Source organism: Papilio machaon, chromosome 17, assembly GCF_912999745.1.
Source record: "Papilio machaon chromosome 17, ilPapMach1.1, whole genome shotgun sequence".
In the NCBI taxonomy this organism is placed as follows: Eukaryota; Metazoa; Arthropoda; class Insecta; order Lepidoptera; family Papilionidae; genus Papilio; species Papilio machaon.
Window position 1 is genome coordinate 4,744,349 of NC_060002.1, and position 18,998 is coordinate 4,763,346.

General features: G+C 38.4%; 1 protein-coding gene across 1 annotated transcript in view; it reads left to right on the forward strand.

Annotated features, from left to right (window-relative positions):
• The window catches only part of LOC106721444 (ubiquitin carboxyl-terminal hydrolase puf), a 28,726-nt gene that overhangs the window by 4,210 nt on the left and 5,518 nt on the right, over positions 1-18,998 (forward strand). Inside the window, exons 10-48 of the mRNA XM_045682025.1 lie at positions 754-868; positions 1,215-1,374; positions 1,642-1,773; positions 2,127-2,254; positions 2,368-2,446; positions 2,848-3,032; positions 3,254-3,434; positions 3,760-3,910; positions 4,137-4,443; positions 4,552-4,738; positions 4,951-5,079; positions 5,507-5,686; positions 5,874-6,204; positions 6,862-6,986; positions 7,222-7,341; positions 7,420-7,542; positions 7,651-7,803; positions 7,887-7,998; positions 8,154-8,368; positions 8,464-8,632; positions 8,881-9,107; positions 9,862-10,065; positions 10,440-10,612; positions 10,808-10,974; positions 11,121-11,208; positions 11,478-11,655; positions 11,939-12,079; positions 12,620-12,783; positions 13,049-13,175; positions 13,684-13,794; positions 13,960-14,036; positions 14,266-14,374; positions 14,467-14,625; positions 14,794-15,045; positions 15,228-15,374; positions 15,485-15,649; positions 15,783-16,016; positions 16,133-16,267; positions 16,403-16,593. Of these exons, the coding sequence (XP_045537981.1) occupies positions 754-868; positions 1,215-1,374; positions 1,642-1,773; positions 2,127-2,254; positions 2,368-2,446; positions 2,848-3,032; positions 3,254-3,434; positions 3,760-3,910; positions 4,137-4,443; positions 4,552-4,738; positions 4,951-5,079; positions 5,507-5,686; positions 5,874-6,204; positions 6,862-6,986; positions 7,222-7,341; positions 7,420-7,542; positions 7,651-7,803; positions 7,887-7,998; positions 8,154-8,368; positions 8,464-8,632; positions 8,881-9,107; positions 9,862-10,065; positions 10,440-10,612; positions 10,808-10,974; positions 11,121-11,208; positions 11,478-11,655; positions 11,939-12,079; positions 12,620-12,783; positions 13,049-13,175; positions 13,684-13,794; positions 13,960-14,036; positions 14,266-14,374; positions 14,467-14,625; positions 14,794-15,045; positions 15,228-15,374; positions 15,485-15,649; positions 15,783-16,016; positions 16,133-16,267; positions 16,403-16,593 (6,331 nt within the window). The remainder of the gene's footprint in view (positions 1-753; positions 869-1,214; positions 1,375-1,641; positions 1,774-2,126; positions 2,255-2,367; positions 2,447-2,847; positions 3,033-3,253; positions 3,435-3,759; positions 3,911-4,136; positions 4,444-4,551; positions 4,739-4,950; positions 5,080-5,506; positions 5,687-5,873; positions 6,205-6,861; positions 6,987-7,221; positions 7,342-7,419; positions 7,543-7,650; positions 7,804-7,886; positions 7,999-8,153; positions 8,369-8,463; positions 8,633-8,880; positions 9,108-9,861; positions 10,066-10,439; positions 10,613-10,807; positions 10,975-11,120; positions 11,209-11,477; positions 11,656-11,938; positions 12,080-12,619; positions 12,784-13,048; positions 13,176-13,683; positions 13,795-13,959; positions 14,037-14,265; positions 14,375-14,466; positions 14,626-14,793; positions 15,046-15,227; positions 15,375-15,484; positions 15,650-15,782; positions 16,017-16,132; positions 16,268-16,402; positions 16,594-18,998) is intronic.

Below are 18,998 nucleotides of genomic sequence, written 5' to 3' on the forward strand. Positions count from 1 at the left end.
TTTGCGATGGATCCGCTTCCACAATAGCCTTCAACTCTTCATTATCAACTTGAGTCTCAGGCCGTCCACGGGGCTTGTTCTGCAGATCGAAATTTCCAGAACGAAAACGTTGGAACCAAAAACGATCTGTGTTTTCTTTTGCAACACGACCGCCATACACATCATTCACCCTTCGAGTCGTTTCCGCAGCACTAGTGCCACGGCGGAACTCGTACTCGTAAATAATGCGATATTTTAAGTTTTCCATTTTGTAAAATGAGTGACGCAAACAGAAAAAAACAGAAGAAAAAAAACAAATGAATGACGGTCATCGAACCACAAATACATGAGTCTATAGCTGTACAAATTTGAATTTGGAATTCCTTACCAAAGAGGAAAAATTCGTGACTAAAGTGGCCAGTACGAAAAACGCCAATTTCATATGTAAGGACCTAATATTTAGTTTGTTTTTTGTATGAGATATTTTTATAATCTATTTAAGAATTCTTAAAAATTTATTTACCAATAGAAATAAGTTAATAATTTATTTTTTTAGCATTAAAATATTGTGTACAAAAATAAAGGTAGTCTTTTACACATTTTTTTAAATATTCGCGCAATTTTTTTTTGGTAAAATCTGTAAAATCTGTAGCGATTTTTTGAATGATTTAGATCATGACACAAGATTTTTACAGAAAGCGAACTCAAATCTTTTACCCACGAAAGTGGTATTGTGCGTGTTAAACGTATACTTACGAAGTTAATATAATTCAGTAGGGAGTCAGCTGAAGACGGCAGAGTTGGCGGAGTCTGTGTCCGAGGTGGAGGAGGAATCCTCCGGCAGCGACACAGCGCACTGCCAACTACTTTGCGACAATGTTGATGCTAGGTAAATATTATTGTGTCATAATGATCATAACTCTGAGATTGCACTCAGTCTATGCAAGGATTGATTATGTATGAAGATACTTATAGGTACTTCTTAGGCAAATTGGTTTAATTTAAATTTTTCAACAAATGTAGATTGTTCTCTGAAATAGTGTCATGTTTAATTTTTTTTTTAATTTCGTAATGAAGGAAAAGAGTTCCTTAACTACAGGAGTACAGTAAAATTAGTTGTTTTTGAATTAATTATTGTTTTTTTTTCACAAAATGGCTAAGTAGTTGCGAATTTCTTTGAAGTTTGCAAATTTTGTTGTGTTTTTTGCTGGAATTAAACAAAATTTGTGTATTAGAAGACTGATGGAGCTGCGCCTGATGGAGAGCTACAAGCGGCGCGAGGAGGAAGAAGGTAGCGCCTCCTCCGCCGTGTCCCCGCACTCGCACCGCCATCTGCCGGATCTTGATGAAGACGACTCCGCCTGTGAGGAGGAACTAGCCCGTCTGGCTGCGCAGGTAGACTTAGATTAGTAATACCAACGTAAGGATAACCTAGAGTTTTGCTAATTTGTGATATTTTAATTAAAGTTTTTCTATGTGTTTTCTCAAATATCTTGACGTCTCAAGGTCATCTGCGTAAAATTTTGTTCTGCGCAGGGATACTAAGTTTCGACTCTTATTTATTTTCGATACGAAATTACGAAAAATCTGTACCGTTATTTCAAAGGGAAAGAAAGTGATGACTATATGTTATGATAGTGTATATGACACTTGTTGCCCCAGGCTCAATGCCTGACGGAGTACCGCGGAGCTGGACGTCCGCCCTCACCTGCGGCGCCGCTGCCCTTCAACGTGGACGAGGTATGCAGACCTGGAAACACATTGCTCTGGGACCTGCTGCAGGACGGCGCCATTGTGAGTCGTATGGACAACATATTTTCTCTATACATGAATTTATTTCAGTATTAAGTATTTAAAAATACTTTTGAAGTATGTTAAGGGTAGAATTAAGATGGGCTGGTGATAAGACATACTACAGTCACTCGTTACTTGCTTTACTCAGAGTGTTGTTTATTTATGACAACTCTACACTAAGGGACTTATAAATGTCTCATTAATTTGCAATAATAGACTGTGTTAGACGTAATTAAGAGATTAAAAGGTGATTTGGAGATTAGTTAATTTGCAAGACGCCTAAATAAGACATTTATGTGGTTAATATAAATTCATATGTCATATAATTTTAATGATTGATTTTTAAATTTCAGGAGCAACTGGGTGAAGGTCTCGCGTTGGAGGCGGAAAAAGCTCTCTGTGCGTTGCTGTGCTTTAGCACTGACAAGTTTATACGTATCAAGTTTATTGAAGGTTGCCTTGACAACTTAGCTAATCATAGGTAAGTCATTTGTGAAAAATATTAATTGTGAATGTGAAGTTAGCGGAATAAATATATCGGGAAATTTGTCTTACTGTTTGTAAATGTTATGTACATTTCGTTTTTGTGTACAGATCTGTGGCAGTGTCGTTGCGTTTGTTGCCAAAACTGTTTTCATCATTTCAACAGTTAAGAGGAATGGATATGCATCAGGTGAAGTAACATAGATAATTAATCAATATTATAACAAATTCAGTTTTATCTTATTAATATTAAAAATGCGAATGTTTGGATGTATGGATGGATGCATTCATGGATGGATGGATGTTTATTAGAAGGTTGCAGAAACTTTTCAACGGTGATTGAATGTAAGATATAGAACATAGTCTGGAAGAACACATAGGCTACTAATTATGTTTTTTTTATAAAACCTGCATGGACGGAGTCATGGTCAGCTAGTTGATCTATAAAAAATATTTTAAATGTCAACTCATTTTACCAAATTTGCGGTGTATCTTTTGAACATTGTCCTCTTTTTATGGTTATATTTACGTATACTATTTAATGTAACAGAATATACGTATAAATACGTAAAATGCGTTGTGTACGTTCAGGTGGTGATGTGGGCGGAGCGTGAGCGTGGTATGATGCGTCTGTTTGTGGAGGATTTGCGTCACTACACGCAGAGTGCTCGCGGTGCTGGTGACGCTGCTCACTACGCGCACATCACAGAGCTCACCGTGCGTCTGCACTTCCTCACTGCTATATTCTCACCGGTTGGCTCCCCCCAGCACTTCAGGTACAAGTTTCAGTCTTTTACGTGGATGACCTTGAACTGCTCGTTAATAACTGCGCAGCAACTCGTGCGATGTTCTGAGTCGTCAATAAGTTTGTAAATTATTACGATGTTTACTGTAATGAAAATGTCCTGTAAATGTTTAATAGTATACGAAGTTTGATAGTTGATTAAATTTTCTAGGGTTACTATTTTAAAACTTACTCATAGTTATTGTGTTACAGGTTGACGGTGGAGCAGGTGGAGGAGCTGTGGCAGTGCCTGGTGGTGCGCGGCAGCAGCGAGTGCGCCGACTGCCTCTACTCGTGGCTGCTCTCACACACCAAGTCGCCGGAACAGCACGCTCTCGGACTCGACGCGTTGCGTTTCTTATATATCGAGAAGATGCCCACATTGGATCCTGAGGTAATTAAAGGCCTGACTAGTAGAATACACACTATAAAGAAATCCAAGATGACCGCTTCTACAAAATGGCCTATGACACATTTTTATCTTTCTTTCAATATTTTTTTTATTTATTTATTATATAAAAAGAACTTTAGCCTAAGATTAAATGTTTCTGCTTCTGTAATAACTTAAGGTACCGATGAAGTCGCGGACGACCACTAGTTTAACTTAAAAACTTAAAACGTTCTTAATTCCTTTCTAATATACAGCGAAAACGTCTATATGTATTGTTTTATGTAGACATTTTTAATTATAATTTAAAATGTGATTAATTTTATTACAGACTATAAGCATAATGGGTCTGAGCCTGTACCAGCAACTGTGTAACTTGGCGCGCATGGCTCTAGGGTCCGGCGATTCACGTGATGCTGCGCACCCGCACACACTTGCGATGGATCATCTGTGGAAGATCGCACTTAGAGCCAACAGCACAGGTCTGTTACTAACTCAGAATTGTTAATTGAACGCTGTGGGAGACTCTTAGTGTAGGTTTCTCATACCAAATGTACGCTAAGGCAGACCACATAACGACTGTAACTACAACAGTGAGACTTACTTATATAAATCCCTAGAGTAAATATGTTTGCTCCACTAAATGTTTATCATTTTACATAAAGTTTGATTATTTACAGTAAGTAAATAAAAAATGTCCCTTTTCAGATGTTTCAATGGGCGCTATCCAGTACCTTAACAGTTATTACATGGGCCAACAACTACAACAAGAAGATGACTTCGTCTCGAAATGCATGTTCCATCTGTCTTCAGCAGCGGAGAGATTGATCTCAAAGAGTCATGGTACGGAGGAAAGGACATTAACTCCAGCAGAGGATGATGTAGAGAAGAAAGAAAAGGAGAAAACTGTCGACAAACAAAACATTTACGAACATATGACAGAAGAGGCGGCGCTGCAATGTATACAGAGGGCGCTACTTTTGCTTAAGACACATTTGGATACATTCAAAAGAAGGTAATCTATTTTACAGCTTTATTATATCTAATTTACGGTCTAATAAGCCTAACTGCAGCATTCAGATTTGTTTATTTTATTTTTTAATAATGTTACTCTCTGTTCTAGGTATGCATATCACTTGCGTCGCTGGGCATTAGCGGAATCTGGTGCATGGGAAGGGTGTGGGGGTACGGGCACAGTGCGGCTGACGTTGCAACCCGCGGGTGCTGGACCTCGCGCCACCATATCCCTGCACCAAGCGGACCTGGTGGCACACCTGCGCGCTCACGTTCACGTGTGGTGGGAGAAACAGGTATGACAAAAAAAAATTACATTAAAGCCACGAAACAAAGTTGGCGGATTTTATTTTTCCTCAATGGATGGAGTGGTTCTTAGAAAATGATATATTTCTATAATAGTTAGAGGCACTAAAAAATTGGTATGAAAGTTGTTGTGTGAAGTTAGGCATTAATCTCAATAATCTCATGAGGAATAAAACTTGATATGATTTTCTTTGTTATTTAGATACAAGGTGAAGAGGGTGTTACTGCATTGTCGACGGATGGCCCTTTGCGAATGATAACTCAAGGTCAAGAACTGACAATTGACTATGATGAGAGAACTTTATATGACATGGGGTTTAAGGATAATCAAGTAAGAATACAGAACATTATTTAGATATCATCAGCTCACTATACGTCCCCACTGAGGGGCTCGGAGCCTACCTCAAGTTAGGGGTGACTAGGTCATAGTCAACCATGCTGGCCAAGTGCTGGTTGGTTGACGATGTTTTCCTTCATCGTATGAACGTCGGATAAATATACATATGTAAATCGAAAATCGAAAAACACATTGGTACATGGCAGGATATGAATGCAGGACCTACAGATTGCAAGTCAAGTGCTTAACCCCTGAGCTACTGACGCTCTCATATTTAGATATAGTAAAATATTTTTATATACCATCACTTTATTTAATTATATGCTATTTGTGTGTTATTCTTTTTTTGAGTTTCTATGGCCTTTTCTATTTCCGGGATGACCTCATCGTCTCATGCTAACGTTAGTCTATCGTTTACCAGCTGGTGTTCGTGTCAGTGGGCGTGGGTGGGCGTGGCGCGTGGGCGGAGTGGCCTTCAGCCCAGCCCGCACCGGCGCGAGCGCGCCTGCCCACGCTGCTGCTGCTCGACCCCACTTACTTCCACCAGTTGTTCACGCTCATGCAGGCGCTGGGACAGATGAAGGAGCCTGGTACTAATGGGGTAAGTTTATATATATTTCTGTTTTGAATACGTCCGTCATTAAAAATATTTGCATACTGGACCTACTATGTGATGAACGTTAATAATTTTATTAGTATTTTAAAAAGTTAGAAGATTGTACGCTTTGCTTTGTATTTTTTTAGTGTTTATTTAATCAGTTTTTAAGTAGAAAAAATAATTTCCCCAGGAACTTGTAGCGCACACAAAAGCGCAGCTGTTATCAAGACGTGTCTGGGATATTCTCCAAGCGGTGCCATTAAATCCGACTCTACTAGAGGCCTTCCAAAATCCCATAGAGAGCAAGTTACCCGAATTACTAGACCCGACCAGTCCACAAAAGCTCATGTACTCTCTACATATTATTGATAAACTCAGCTCAAATAACAATGGTCCGAATGTAAAAGATTTGCCCGAAATTATCGAGAAGACTGAAGAAGAAAAAGTTGCTGTTGAAAATTGGAATGATCTTTTTATAAAGAAGGGTGGATTGAGAATACTCTACGACATCATGATGTCAGGTAAGTCTTGATTAGTTTACAGAAAATTTAATATTTTTAAGTATAACTAGCTGTCGCTCGCGACTCCGTTTGTGCTGAATAAAAAAAACTTTATTAGTAGCCTATGTGTTCTTCCAGACTATGTTCTACATCTATGCCAAATTTCATAGAGATCCGTTGACCCATTCCAGAGATATCTTCAAACAAATATTCATCCACCCATCCATCCATCTAAACATTGGCATTTATAGTATTAGTAAGATTGATCAGGATTTTCAAATGTGTAATGTTAATGTAGAACATTATAGACTGAGACGGGAAAGTAGAACTTTATGGAGAGAAAAACTGCCTTTTGCTCACTAAAGATGTTGATATAGAGCATGATCAAGCGTAGAGGTAGCAGTAATTATACTATTGATATAAAAAATAGTTTGTTTTATATACGAAGTAGTCTGTGAACTGTAGTCATAGCAACGACTTCTGTGAAATATATAACAAAAAATGAAAATAGTAATACATTTTCGTAATCAATAGAAGTCCACTCGTGACGCTAGCGACACCTACTTAGAGCTTTCAGTTTTTCTCCCCATTTTTTCAACGAAACGAATAAGGTACAAATGTAGCAGTGTTTTGACTTTTGCATTTAAATCGTTTTAATTTATTATATTTTATTTGTAGGTGTATTACAACGCAATGACGACAGCGAGTGGAGACAGGACTGTCTCGCTCTATTGCTGCAGCTGCTCTGCCGCATTGGTACCTTGCCTACCTCCGACTCTGCTCAGACTCCTAAGTTACATCCCGTACGTATTAGACATTTATTTGACTGCACTTTTTCAGTATCACCGATTAGCTCTGCGAGATCACTCGATTCCGTGAAATTCGAAGTACCATTGAAGTTTTTTTTTTACCATATTTTACTACTAGGCTAACTTTAATTAAATATATGCATCATAATGTTATTGTTTAATTGTAAATTCTAATAATAAAATTGTGGTATAATTGTTTACTTTTGTTATTGAATAAATGTTTTTTCAGGCTTTATTATCTCTGATGAGTGTAGAAGAGACAACTGAAAGATTGATATCAATATTGTGCGAAGCGGCCGCTGTCAAAGAACCCACTACATATAAAACAGGCTTCTGGGGCAGGGCTCAGGTAAGATTGTTTGTAACTAACCTACTTTTCTGCGTGACAAATCTTTAAGAAAATAAAACCGTAATATTATTTATCCAGGTGGTGCAACATGCGATGCGCATGTGCGTGTGGTGGGCGCGGGGAGGGGGCGATGCGGTGACACTAGCGTGGTCACTACGTCGCGCTGCGCCACGCCTCCTACTAGATGACGCCGATCCAGCGGTATTTAGACATTAGTTTAAAAAATTTGTTTCCAGTATTATCTTATTGGAATAATTATGATAATGTTCTGTTTTTATTTATATCAACTCTATGTTATGTTTTGTGCAGGTGCGTCGTGAGGCCGGCGGCGCTCTGTACCGGTTGTGTGCAGGCGGCGAAGTTGCGGTGCTGGCGCCGTTACTGCAGCTGCTGCTGGAGCACCTCCCTCGCGCTGCCGACATGCGCCCGCATCACGCACACCACCACACCCAACATCACGACGTATGATATCAATACTTTAATGTACCTAAATATCTGGAAATTATATAAATTATCTACATTTGTTTTTGCAATTTAAATGACAGGTGGTACATCATCATGCAGAAGAAGGCAAGGAGCCTTACGGACCCGCGTGTCGGGACTACTTTTGGCTCGTCTGTAGGCTGATTGACGGACTGCCAGAAGATTTTTTTAAAGGTAAAACCTATATATGTAATCATTGTCTTTAAGTAAAAAACAAATTACTGACAAATGTCTAGGCAGCGATAAATTTATTATTTTAGCACTATTAGGTGGCCGCTAGCTCGTTTGCCACCTCGAATTAAAAAATAACCAACCAACTGATGTAATAGATGGCGCTACATCTGAAGACAGCGGTGCTCCGGATCTGAACGAGCTCTGCGAGCAGATCAGATCGTCTTTAGAGAAGAGGGAGATAATAGAGAAGCGCATGGAACCTTGCACGCCTGATGACGGTCTTTACGGCCAGCTGAGCCTGCTAACACATCTGCTGAAGCACCCGCTCAGGTTCAAGACGTCGGAACAGGGAACGAGGACCTTGGAAATGGTTATTATAAAAATATATATTTAACGCATAGATCATAGATATAATTAATTTTTATTTGAACAAATGTAATTGAATAATAAAATTATTTATCGCAGGTGTTTGGTTTTCTATTCGACGTACCGAATCCGGATCAACGCAAGCTACCTAAATGCAAGTCTCAGAAATCTCGCGCTGCTGCGTACGACCTGCTGGTGGAGCTGGTGCGTGGTGCGCCTGATAACTACATGGTGCTGCACAACAAGCTCATGGAACATCATAAACCTGGTAAGAAATCTACTAAAATTACATCGCTAATTGTTTATGTAATTTTTAATACGGATAGTTTCTTACAAAATGAAAATAAAACAAGTCTATGCTAAGGCAGATTAATTTACCAGACACTTTCAACCTGGTATTCCAGAGTATCTAAAAGAACGTCTCGGTTCTTATTCTATAACCTAATTTGATGACGAAGCTCACTGTTTATGGAAATATAAAATATATGGCCATTTTTAATATTTTTTTTTGTCCAGGGCCACAATCAGGTTATCCATGGGACTACTGGCCAGCGGAGGAGTCGCGGTCAGAGTGCGGTGCTGTGGGTCTGACGAACCTTGGCGCGACATGCTACATGGCGTCGTGTATGCAGCACCTGTACATGATGCCGCAGGCGCGCGCTGCCGTACTCAGTGCCGACCCCGCTCACAGTCGGCACGCGGCCACCCTGCATGAGATGCAGAGAATGTTCGCTTATCTCATGGTCAGTACAACTATTAATAAATTGAGAGTGAACACGTTTTATATTTTACTAGCTTTTACCCGCGACTCCGTCCGCGCGGAATAAAAAATAGAAAACGGGGTAAAAATTATTCTATGTCCGTTTCCTGGTTCTAAGCTAACCTGCCCAACAATTTTCAGTCAAATCGATACAGCCGTTCTTGAGTTATAAATAATGTAACTAACACGACTTTTTTTTATATATATAGACTAGCTTTTACCCGCGAATCCGTCCGCGCGGAATAAAAAAATGCACACAAGATAAAAAAGTTCCTATGTCCGTCTCCTAGTTCTAAGCTACCTCCCCAACAATTTTCAGCTACATCAGTTCGACCGATCTTGAGTTATAAATAGTGTAACTAACACGACTTTCTTTTATATATATAGATATAGATTTGCATGTTCAACAAAAAACTTTTTTTTTTTTTAATTTATGTCATGCCTATATATCCGCAAATCCTCATTTGTCCTAGTAATCTCTGAAACTAATGGTTTGACGGGTCTTTTACTGGAAGGCAGCTTATATGTGCGGGTGTAACTTAATCATTTTTTTAAATTCCACGCTGACTAAGTCTCTGAATACCGATAGTCTATCATACTATGATTATAGACTACCAGACGTAGTACCCCACTATAAAAGATATATTGTTGTCGCTCTAATTATCTTTGAAAAAACACTTCGCTCGTTATATTTTCAAGTTTAATTTTCACTAATAAATAATTTCTCCGCTTTATAGGAAAGCGAAAGAAAAGCTTACAATCCTCGTAGTTTCTGCAAGGTGTACCAGATGGATCATCAGCCCCTGAACACTGGCGAGCAGAAGGACATGGCGGAGTTCTTTATCGACCTCGTGTCCAAGCTGGAGGAGATGACGCCTGAGTTGAAGAAGTTGGTCAAGACTCTGTTCTGTGGCGTACTTAGCAACAATGTTGTGTCTTTGGTATGTATAGGAGACTAGCTGTCGCCCGCGACATCGTCCTCGCGGAATTAAAAAATCTTTATAATTAGCCTATGTGTGAAGAACACTTGACTTTATTCATTTGTGCCAAATTTCATCAAGATCCGTTGAGCCGCTCCGGAGATACCTTCAAACAAACATCCATCCATCCATTTAAACATTCGGATTTGTAATATTATTTAGAAGTAAGATTTTAATACACACTAGACTTGAATTAGAACCTAAATATGTGTGAAGTCAACCAACCAGCATTGGGCCAGTTGACTTTGGCCAGATCACCCCTAACTTGGGGTAGGCTCTGAGCAGCTCAGTGGGGACTTATTGTGAGTTGATGATGATAAGACTTTTTGCATTAGGATTGTCCACACGTGTCCCGTACCCTGGAGGAGTTCTACACGGTGCGCTGCCAGGTGGCGGACATGCGCAACCTGCATCAGAGTCTTGATGAAGTGACGGTCAAGGACACGCTGGAAGGTGACAACTGCTATACTTGCTCGCAGTGCTCCGCCAAAGTGCGCGCTGAGAAGAGGTAAAAGAACTTATCAGAACATAGTAAAAATATACTTAAATAATAAGTATACTTATCGATAAAGTAGTGGTAATTCTGTTACTGTGAATTCAGAGTTTGAATATGTACCATTTTATTTTTAATATGTATTTAAAAAACCTACAACTTCAATTAAACTTGTTCACTATAGAGTTCTTAATTTTGTTAAATCTTCAGGGCGTGTTTCAAGAAGTTACCTCGTATACTATGCTTCAACACTATGAGGTACACTTTCAACATGGTGACGATGCTGAAAGAAAAGGTCAACACGCACTTCTCCTTTCCCATGCGGCTCGACATGTCCGGATATGTGGAGAAACATCTCATGCCTGCGCAGTATCAAGGTATTGTGGTTTAAATTTAAAATGTGGAGTGTACGAGAGATAAAGTTCTGGTTGAATTTTACTATAGTGGATATCCTCGGATATTTTGTTTAAAAAGTTATTTTGATTTTATAAATTTCCTCACTAATGTGTACCTTTTTATATAGAGGAAAAAAGAAAATCAGAGGAATTAAAGAAGGATTGTGAAGAGAGTGCAGAAAGTGAGGACAACTCTGAGTTTGAAGAACACTATGAGTAAGTACATTTGTGCAAAATATTATGTACAAAAAACCTTATGTTGTAATTTTGTTTTTTAATTTAATAAAAATAATTAAAAAATAATAGATTATGTAAGACGTTTTAACACATTTTGTGCCAGTGATTCCTTGTTACTATTAAAAATTTATATGAGCATGATGGTATAATTCTTTTCAAATATCTTATCGGCTCAAGGTCATCTGCATATAAATCCTGTTATATATCTGAAAATTACTATAAGTAGACTTATAATAAATTGTTTCTAGCTACGAGTTGATCGGCGTGACGGTACACACGGGCACAGCGGATGGCGGCCACTACTACTCGTTCATCCGCGAGCGTGACCGCGAACACGCAGACCGCTGGCTGCTGTTCAACGATGCCGAAGTCAAACCCTTCGACCCGGCACACATTGCGGCCGAGTGCTTCGGAGGCGAGATAACCGTATGTATACAATACCGAAACAATTAATAATAAATAAATATACTGGAGCGTCGGCGGTTCAGGGATTAAGCACTTGACAAGCAATCTGTAGGTCCTGGATTCGAATGCTGCGATTTATCCAACGTTCTTACTCTGATACTATAAAATAATATTTTTCACGAGTATGTTATTCATATAAAAGGCTTCCTATAGTCTAAATTCCTCTACTCTAAAATCGATATACTCACCATTTTTTTCTTTTAATAGAATATGTATATTTGTTTTAACATTGAACTCGTTCCAGAGTAAAACGTACGACTCGGTGACGGACAAGTTTATGGACTTCTCGTTCGAGAAGACGAACAGCGCGTACATGCTGTTCTATGAACTGAGCCCGCCCCGGCCGGCGCGTGCTAGTGACAGCGGTGGACCTGACGAGCCACAGGTATCTATACAATTATACAATTGGAATATCTGTATGTAATATCAAAGAAAGTTTTATATTTCGCAAACGTAATGTACCGATTTTGCATTGTTTATAATGAAAATCTATTTTTTTTTTCTTTTTGACTGTCCTCAAATCCGTTTTTGTTCCGGGTTATCTTCGAATTCCGGGCTGGATTTTGACGGGACTTTTAATAGAAGGTAGCTGATGTGTACGAGAGTAACTTAGGCTACGGTTTATGTTTTATACATTAATTTCCAAAACCTCATCAGTTATGTAACTTTCGTACTTAGAGTCTGGTTATCTGTTAAGTGTTAATTTATTGACTATTCTAAGCAGATTGGGTCAGGTTTTATAAAAAAAAACATAATTCGTAGCCTTTGTGTTCTGCCATATTATGTTCTACGTCTATCAAAATTCGCCAAAATTCAGTGCGATACGTTTAGCCGTTCAGGAGATACCTAGTAACAAACATCCATCCATCTAAACATTCTCATTTATAATTAAGTAAAATTTCTCTTTCTTTTGTGTAATATTTAGTCTTCAACTGCGGATGAGTGCAGCGCGAGTACCAGTGAGCAGCTGGAGCGGCGCTGCGACACTGCGCCAGCGGTCACCCTCCCGCCAGACCTGCTCAAGTGGATCTGGGACGACAATATGCAGTTTTTACACGATAAAAACATATTCCAGCACGCTTATTTCACGTTAGTCTCGTTTGGATTATAGAAATTTCTAGTAACGGGACATTAAAATATGCGATCTTATTTTATATTGACAAAATGAAAAATCTCTCTATATTGTTGTTTATTTCTTTGTTTTCAATTTAAAAAATAATGTGTTCGTGGAATGTTTGTACCTTTTTTGTGGTGAATAAATTTAGAAATCATTTATGTAGAGAAAATCTGTCTCCTTGCATCTACAGTGTAATATTTTATATTGGAAAACATTAAATTTGTTTTTTCTTATTAGGTTCATGGGTCAGATGTGCAGTTCGGTGCCGCAGTCGCTCCTCACCCTACGGCCAGAGGTGACTGAAGTCGCCGCACGACTTTCCACATCGTTCTTCATTGAAACATTTATACATGCTAAAGAAAAGGTAATAAAATTGTATATTAAGTAAAATGTAGTGGATGTTGATCACATTATAGGGTAAAGAAAGGTGTATGACCTACGAGTATGTGAGTAGATATACGCGAGTAAGTACTGAGATTGTGCTGAGTAGAAATGTGTAAACTCTACCTATCATATCTTACTATATCTTACTAATATAAATGCGAATGTTGGGATGGATAGATGGATGGATGTTTGTTAGAAGGTATCTCCAGAACGGCTCAATGGATCTAGATGAAATTTGGCATGGATATAGAACATAGTATGGAAGAATGCATAGCATACTAATTATTTTTTTAATTCCACGCGAACAGGGTCGTGGACCACAGCTAGTTCTGTTATATACGTCAAGAATTCTTGTTAAATTATTATTTTATTTTACATACATTAATATAATAATAGTGATAGTCTCTGTCTACCCCTCAGAGCTATTTGTTTAGGTGCTAGGGTGTTGTTTTGTTCTAGTATAATAATAATAATAATGTATCTTTCAGCCGACTATGGTGTCGTGGGTGGAACTGGTGACGAAGCAATTCAACGCGTCAGCAGCTGCCTCCGAATGGTTCCTTGGTCATATGGCGGACGATACCTGGTGGCCTATGCAGGTTAATTTACATTATACTGTTTCTTGATTTAAAATATTATTGTAGTAAATAACTAATAAGAATAGATAATTAACTATTTTGGTTGGCAACATTGGATTTTTTTCTTTTCAATTTATGTTAACAAAAATGAAAGACAATCTACTATTTTTTTTTCTATTATTGCAGGTGTTAATAAAATGTCCGAATCAAATGGTGCGTCAGATGTTCCAGAGGCTGTGTATGCATGTAATTCAAAGGCTGAGGTATGTTGTACTAAAAATAATTGAAAATTAACTTTATGACAAAGTAATAGGGCTTCAAATTGCATTGATCTTTATCAGGTTTAATATTGAGAAATATATATTAGTATAAGGAAAAATGAACTTTATGCCAAAGAAACACGGTTTAAATTAACATTAGTCTGTGTCAAACATTAAACTTTAGACTTTATCATGTAGTACTAAGGTTCTAAATGGCATTGCTCTATTTCAGATCTAGTCATTGTGCCCTGTACCTGCAGGGTATGGAGGAGGGCGAAGATAATAGTAAGCTGGGCGAAGCGAGTTGTGTTACTAGGTTTATAAGGATGTTATTGTCGTTGGTAATTATTTTATTACAAAATATTTTTTAACAGTAGTTTAATTTCAAACGTTTGATTTTTTTAATATTTTAACATGATATTGATTTTGTCAGATGGAGAATGGTGCGAGATCTCACTTGCGCCATCTGACGGAGTATTTCAGTCTGCTGTACGAGTTCAGCAAGATGGGGGAGGAGGAGGGAAAGTTCATGCTGCGCATCAATGCCATCTCTAGCATGGTCAGCTTTTACCTCGGACAGAACACCGCCACGGTGAGTGATACACGTAGAAAGAGAGACAGAGAAAGAGTGAGGAGTATATTTTTTAAATAAATTTCATTTTATTTAAATTTCATAGAGTTTCTGTAGGTCTGGTGACTTCGAACTGTACATTTTTGTTGTTTTTTTTTTTTTTTTCATGAGTACCTCAATATTTCTCAGGCGGATTCTCCTATTGAGGAGGCTTGCGGTAGCGCAGGCAGTGGTGGCAGTGGTGGTAGTGGTGGTAGCGGTGGTAGCGGAGGTAGCGGTGGCAGCGGCAGCGGCGGTGGCGCGGAGAGCGGGGACAAGTTGCGGCCCGGCGCCCTGGACAAGATGGTGGCGCTGGTCGCCGGACTGGTGGAGCGGTCGCGCGACGCTAACGGACACCTCGCGCTGCCCGAGTCTGATGCACGAGCTTTACTTCATGCCAAGGTACGTACACTATGTACGTACAGATACGTACTTATGTACGTACTATGTTTCTTAATTAATTTGTTGGTTTTATCTTTTTTTTGTTAATTTTTCATTTGTATTTTATGGATAAAATCGGTTTTATGCTGTTGAAGATGTTCACTTGCTCGTTTTATTTAATATGTATTGTTTTTTTTGTGCAGGGGTTTCCCTTTATCTACCAACAGACTCGCGACTGTTTAAACTTGCAACAGACACGGTCGCTTATCTTCGCACTCTGCCGCTGGAACGAGGCGCTCGCGCAGAAGATCATCAACATGATATTTCAAGCGATCGCTAAACATTCACAAGTTAGTAATTAGTCGTTATGGCAATAAGAATATGCATTACAATAAAATAAGCTAATCTAAACTTTAAATTCTAGGTCGTAAGGTAGTGATTGAATTCTATATTATTACAGAGCTGCGGGGCGCTGTTCAAGCTGCTGACGCTGCTGGTGGAGGGCAGCGGTGGCGGCGCGGGCGCGACTGGCGGCCTTCCCTGCTTTACGCAGCTGGTTCTTCCGCGCCTCTGCGACGCCGTGGACGTCTGTCCCCACGCAGCCCTCGAATGGCTCGCCTTACAAGTACATCTACCACAGTTTTAATGACTTTGAAAAGTAGAACATGTTTTACATCCACGTAAATTTGAAACAATCTTATACAAGATGGTGGTATACAAGGAGACAAAGTAATAGTGGTGGGCTGGGCTGTTAACAGGTGCCTCGGAACAAAGCGGCGCACGCTTGGGCGCTGCGCACGGCTGAGCGGTGGGTTGAGGCACAGCTGTTGGCAGCGCCGGCGGCGCGAGTGCGCGCTGCGGCCGCGCTTCTTCTGGTGGCACTGGTGCCATCTCAGCACTTCCGCGCAGGGTATGCGCGCACGCGCCCACAGCCCGCGCCCACTCACCATCTCGCCAAGCTACCAGATACTGCGCATCATACGTTGCACCAGGTCAGTGAAGAATTGTGTTATGGCGTATGTTAAAAAAAACACCTATTGTTATCTCTCTCTTTAGTGTTGTAGGCTAAGCATTTAGTAGCTATAAATGTTTTGTTATATTTTGTCAGGTGTACACGATGCTGCTGGGCAAGCTGAAGGCGGCGCGAAAGTACACGGACATCGCGGTGCACGGCACTATGAAGCTCACTGCGTACTTTGGCGTCATGTCTTACTGCGTCGTCAGTCGTGTTGAGAAACTTATGGTGTGTAGCCAGTTTAGCCTTTTCTTTATTTATTTTTTTATACTTTACATTGTGCAAGTTTCATTCGATGTACTCCACACTTTCTTTTTTTTTGTGTAAAACGTGTGTCGTATTCATTTGGTGTTGTATCAACAGTTCGGTCAGTATTTCAATGACCTATGGGACCTTTACCACCCGGCGATCAGCGAGCCCTCTGTGGCGGTACATCCCAACAAGCAGGCTCTGCTCACCTTCTGGCACGCTGTCTGCATCGACTGCCCGGAGAATGTGCAGCTCGCCATCGCCAACCCGCGACTCATCAAGCACATCGCATTCAACTATATACTGTGAGATTTACTATTTATTTATTTCATATTAAATAATTGCTTTTCTATACATTACTAGTGAATAACTATGTTTATATTGAGATTGAGTTCGCGTTTTTTTTTTTTTTTTTTTAATTTATTGTACAAAAACAATTTAGAAACAATACAATTTATAATAGACAGCAGTACAAAAACCCACAGGGTTTAAGTGTACTCACTGGTCGCTTAGTTTATTACAATCAACAAATTAACAATATTACAGACGTCCTTTACTTCATTTCAATAATTTAATTGAGAAAGATTAAACTGTTTTCAGATCATAAAAACCGTTTGATTGAAAATTGTATGATAAATATAAATTATTGAGTTAGAAGTGCCGATTTCAAGGTACTTTTACATTTTGTTGGCTTTTTAACGATTTGGTCAAACACATCGCTTTCTAGTTCGTTGAGCAGCTGCGGCAAGAGATATTGCCAATTGCGCATACCATATACATTATTGTAAGTAGGTAATTTATATTTAGGTACATTAGGTAAATTTCGTAACTGATTAGGCCTTTGATTTAGTTTTAATTGGGGTAAGTTATCTATTTCATCACAAATAGTATACAATTTAATTTTTTTATGAATATCTAAAATGTTACAGTAACTGAAAATATTCTGCTCATTGCATGTTTTTTTTAACTGCTTTGGTATGATTATTTTAAGTATTTTAAGTTGCAACAAATATATATTGTTTATATAGCTACTGTATGTTCTGCCGTAACTGCTCAACCCATAACCTATGACAGCGTCGGCCAGAGCGTTGTACAACATTCTCAAAATCTTATACGGTAATTTCTGTCTGAGCAGGGACAGCCTAGAAAGAACTGATCTTAGCTTTTTGCAAACGTAATCTATATGTGGCTTCCAGTTAAGCTTACTATCTACAATAAGTCCTAAGTATTTATGTTCCTTGACAATTTCAATTAAGGTACAACCTTTGTTGCAAACGGGTGTTTGTCGGTGTAGGCATTGGTGGGAATGTGCTGTTATGGAAGGTTTCATTAATGATTTAATATGAGAGGAATGTATGTGCATTAGCTTAGTTTTTTCGTGGTTTATGACCAAGCCTACATCGTGAGCCCATTTGCATAACAAATCAAAATTTAACTGCATTTTGTCTATTGCGTTCGTTAGGCATTGATCTGCTACAACAATGCAAGTATCGTCAGCAAATTGGTATACAGAGCCCTCAGTTAGTACGTTACACAAGTCGTTACAATATAGTAAGTATTCCGTCGGACCCAGTACTGAACCTTGAGCGGTGCCTTCTTCAGTTGGAATGAAATCACTAAAAACATTATTTATCTTTAATGTCGTTAATCGGTTGTTGTGGTAATTTTTAAATAAATCTAAAAGAGGTCCCTGTATGCCATTTTGTGCGAGTTTCTCATATAAAGTTGAGAATTTTAAAGTTTCAAATGCCTTACTAAAATCTATAAACATTGCAAGTACATGCTTCTTTTCATTCAGGTAACTGTTAACATCATTCGTGAATTTACATAATAGTTGCGTTGTGTTTTTATTTTTTTGAAAACCATATTGACGTTCGTCTATTATGTTGTTATTAATTAGATACTTGCACAATTCATTGCCGATATACTTTTCTATAATTTTATCTATACAAGAGAGAATTGTGATTGGCCTATAGTTATTAAAAACATTGAAAGCACCCTTTTTGTGTATTGGTCTTATAACACCAATTTTTAACTTATCTGGGTAAGTACTTTTCGCTATGCATACATTTATAAGATGTGTTATTACAGGAATTAATTGTTCACATACATATCTAATGTCCGAGGCACGTATGCCGTCATAACCTGGACTTTTATTAATATTCAGATTTTTTATTATAGTCTCCACCACCTCAATTTCTGCCTTTTTTAATCTCATTGTAGTTTCCGGACGATTTATATATTTTTGTTCATCTAATAATGGATTATTACAAGAGTAGCTAATATTTTTAACATTATTTCTAAATTCTCGAGCAAAGTTATTTACTAAGTCTTGTAACTTATAGTTTGAAAAGGACTTTGTAATTGTGTCATCTAACGATTTAGTTATTTTTCCACATAATTTATTTATAATTTGCCATAATCTTATTGGGTTATGAAAATTACTCTGTACATCTTTTTTAATTACTCTGTTTCTTAAGTTGTTAATGTATTTATTTGTTTTATTTCTATATTTATTGTATAATAATTTGTTTTCTTTATTACTCATATCTTTTAACCAAATTTTTAGCAACTCCTTTCTTTTAGCACACATATAAAGCATTCTGTTATTTACCCAATTACAAAGTCCACGTTTATTTAATTTTACATTACAAATATATCTGCATTTATCATAAACAAAGTTAAACTTCTCTAAAATAAAATTCAATAC